Source organism: Perkinsus marinus, assembly GCF_000006405.1.
Source record: "Perkinsus marinus ATCC 50983 genomic scaffold scf_1104296972040, whole genome shotgun sequence".
Classification (NCBI taxonomy): domain Eukaryota; phylum Perkinsozoa; order Perkinsida; family Perkinsidae; genus Perkinsus; species Perkinsus marinus.
Window position 1 is genome coordinate 1 of NW_003201897.1, and position 1,433 is coordinate 1,433.

Sequence of the window (1,433 nt, forward strand, 5' to 3'; positions counted from 1 at the left end):
ACGAGTCGCGTTTTTACAGTGTCAATTAATAACTTATTAATAATGCGCTATTAACAATACACGTTCACATTATCATAATACTGTCGCTACGACAGTAACGACAGTGTCGTAGAACGCGGGTAGGTCCCTCAGCGACCGTCGCTGGGACAATGCGCCTACTTCACAATGTGAAGTTCACATCACACAAATCTCTAGCGAAAATTATTGGAAGTAGACACGCGAATAATCTTGGGAATTGCTAGCGCGACGGACTTACCGGGCAGTTGCCAATTGCCAACTAGTAGATTACTGCTGTAATATAGGTCCAGGACTCCTGCAGCAGGAGTGGACTAGTATTTCATTATTCATTTACGTAGTTATCTAGTTTGAAACGATTCATTGCTTCGAGCTCCAAATCGGGCCTTGTATAATAATTAAAAGTATATTGCTTAGGTTCGAACCCTATACCGTTGCACTCACAAACACGAAACTTAACCACTGAACCATACACTCTACATAACAAAAAGTTTTTAAGTGTTCTCCATGGCTACCTGTTATTGCTTAAACGTTCCCCAAGCGATTGGGTAAAATAATGCTAATATATATATTAATAGATTATAATGGCGCGCGGTTTTTAGTTGGTTAAAATCGGGTTTGGCTAAATTCGGGCAGAGCCGTAGCGCTGTCCCTATTGGGACAGTACACTAATCTGGTGAACGTGCGCCCAAGCCGTGAAACAAAAACGTGCCCCTCGGCTACGTTGAGATCAAAACTATCGACCGGAATGCGTTCTCCTATGCCTGTCCGACTGCTCGCCTTGGTTTATGTATTTGACGTGTTGAAGGTCTCCCGAGGAGAAACTCTCAAGCTCGATGTGAAGTACAAAGATATCTTCAAAGGCCGCTTTGGATTGTATCATACTCTGGTCAGCGAGAATGGCCAGAAGCTACATGCTCTCGTTGACACTGGATCGGGTTTCTTTTTCCTCATCTGGAAGAATTGGTTCGAGAAAGCCAGTGGACACCCCTGCAGTACTTGTCCCGTGGGGTGTTACGACTGTCCGAAGGCTTGCTCTGTGGGTAATGTGACGAGAACTGTTGAGTTCCTGGACCATTACACGGTGAAGACGTTTCAGCACAAGTCTAGATTAACCATTGGTCAGGTGTCGCAGATCCTCACTTCCGGACTGATATTCGACCAGAAACCCCCCGTCAGTAAAGTTCCTCCAGCTAACCAAATAGGTCTTGCGTATGATCCAGGTGACGTGAACTTCCCGTCTCTGATGACGCAGTTGCGTTCATCAAAAACTGTCACGACCCAGATCATTGCTCTCTACTTGTATCCTCCCGCTGATCTCAAGGAGGCATCGGCTGATGGAGGCCTACTGCTGGGTGGAGGCGATCCTGCATTATATGAGGGTGCACTGAAGTATGTCGTCTTCTCTTCGGCCGAAG

General features: G+C 46.0%; 1 protein-coding gene across 1 annotated transcript; it reads left to right on the forward strand.

The window, feature by feature from the left end:
• Positions 1–775: 775 nt before the first annotated feature.
• Positions 776–1,238, forward strand: Pmar_PMAR023994 (hypothetical protein; the record flags this gene model as incomplete). The annotated part of the gene is made up of 1 exon (XM_002766731.1): positions 776–1,238. A coding segment is annotated over one exon (463 nt), but the record flags the coding sequence as incomplete, so codon positions are not given.
• Between the last annotated feature and the right edge of the window lie 195 nt (positions 1,239–1,433).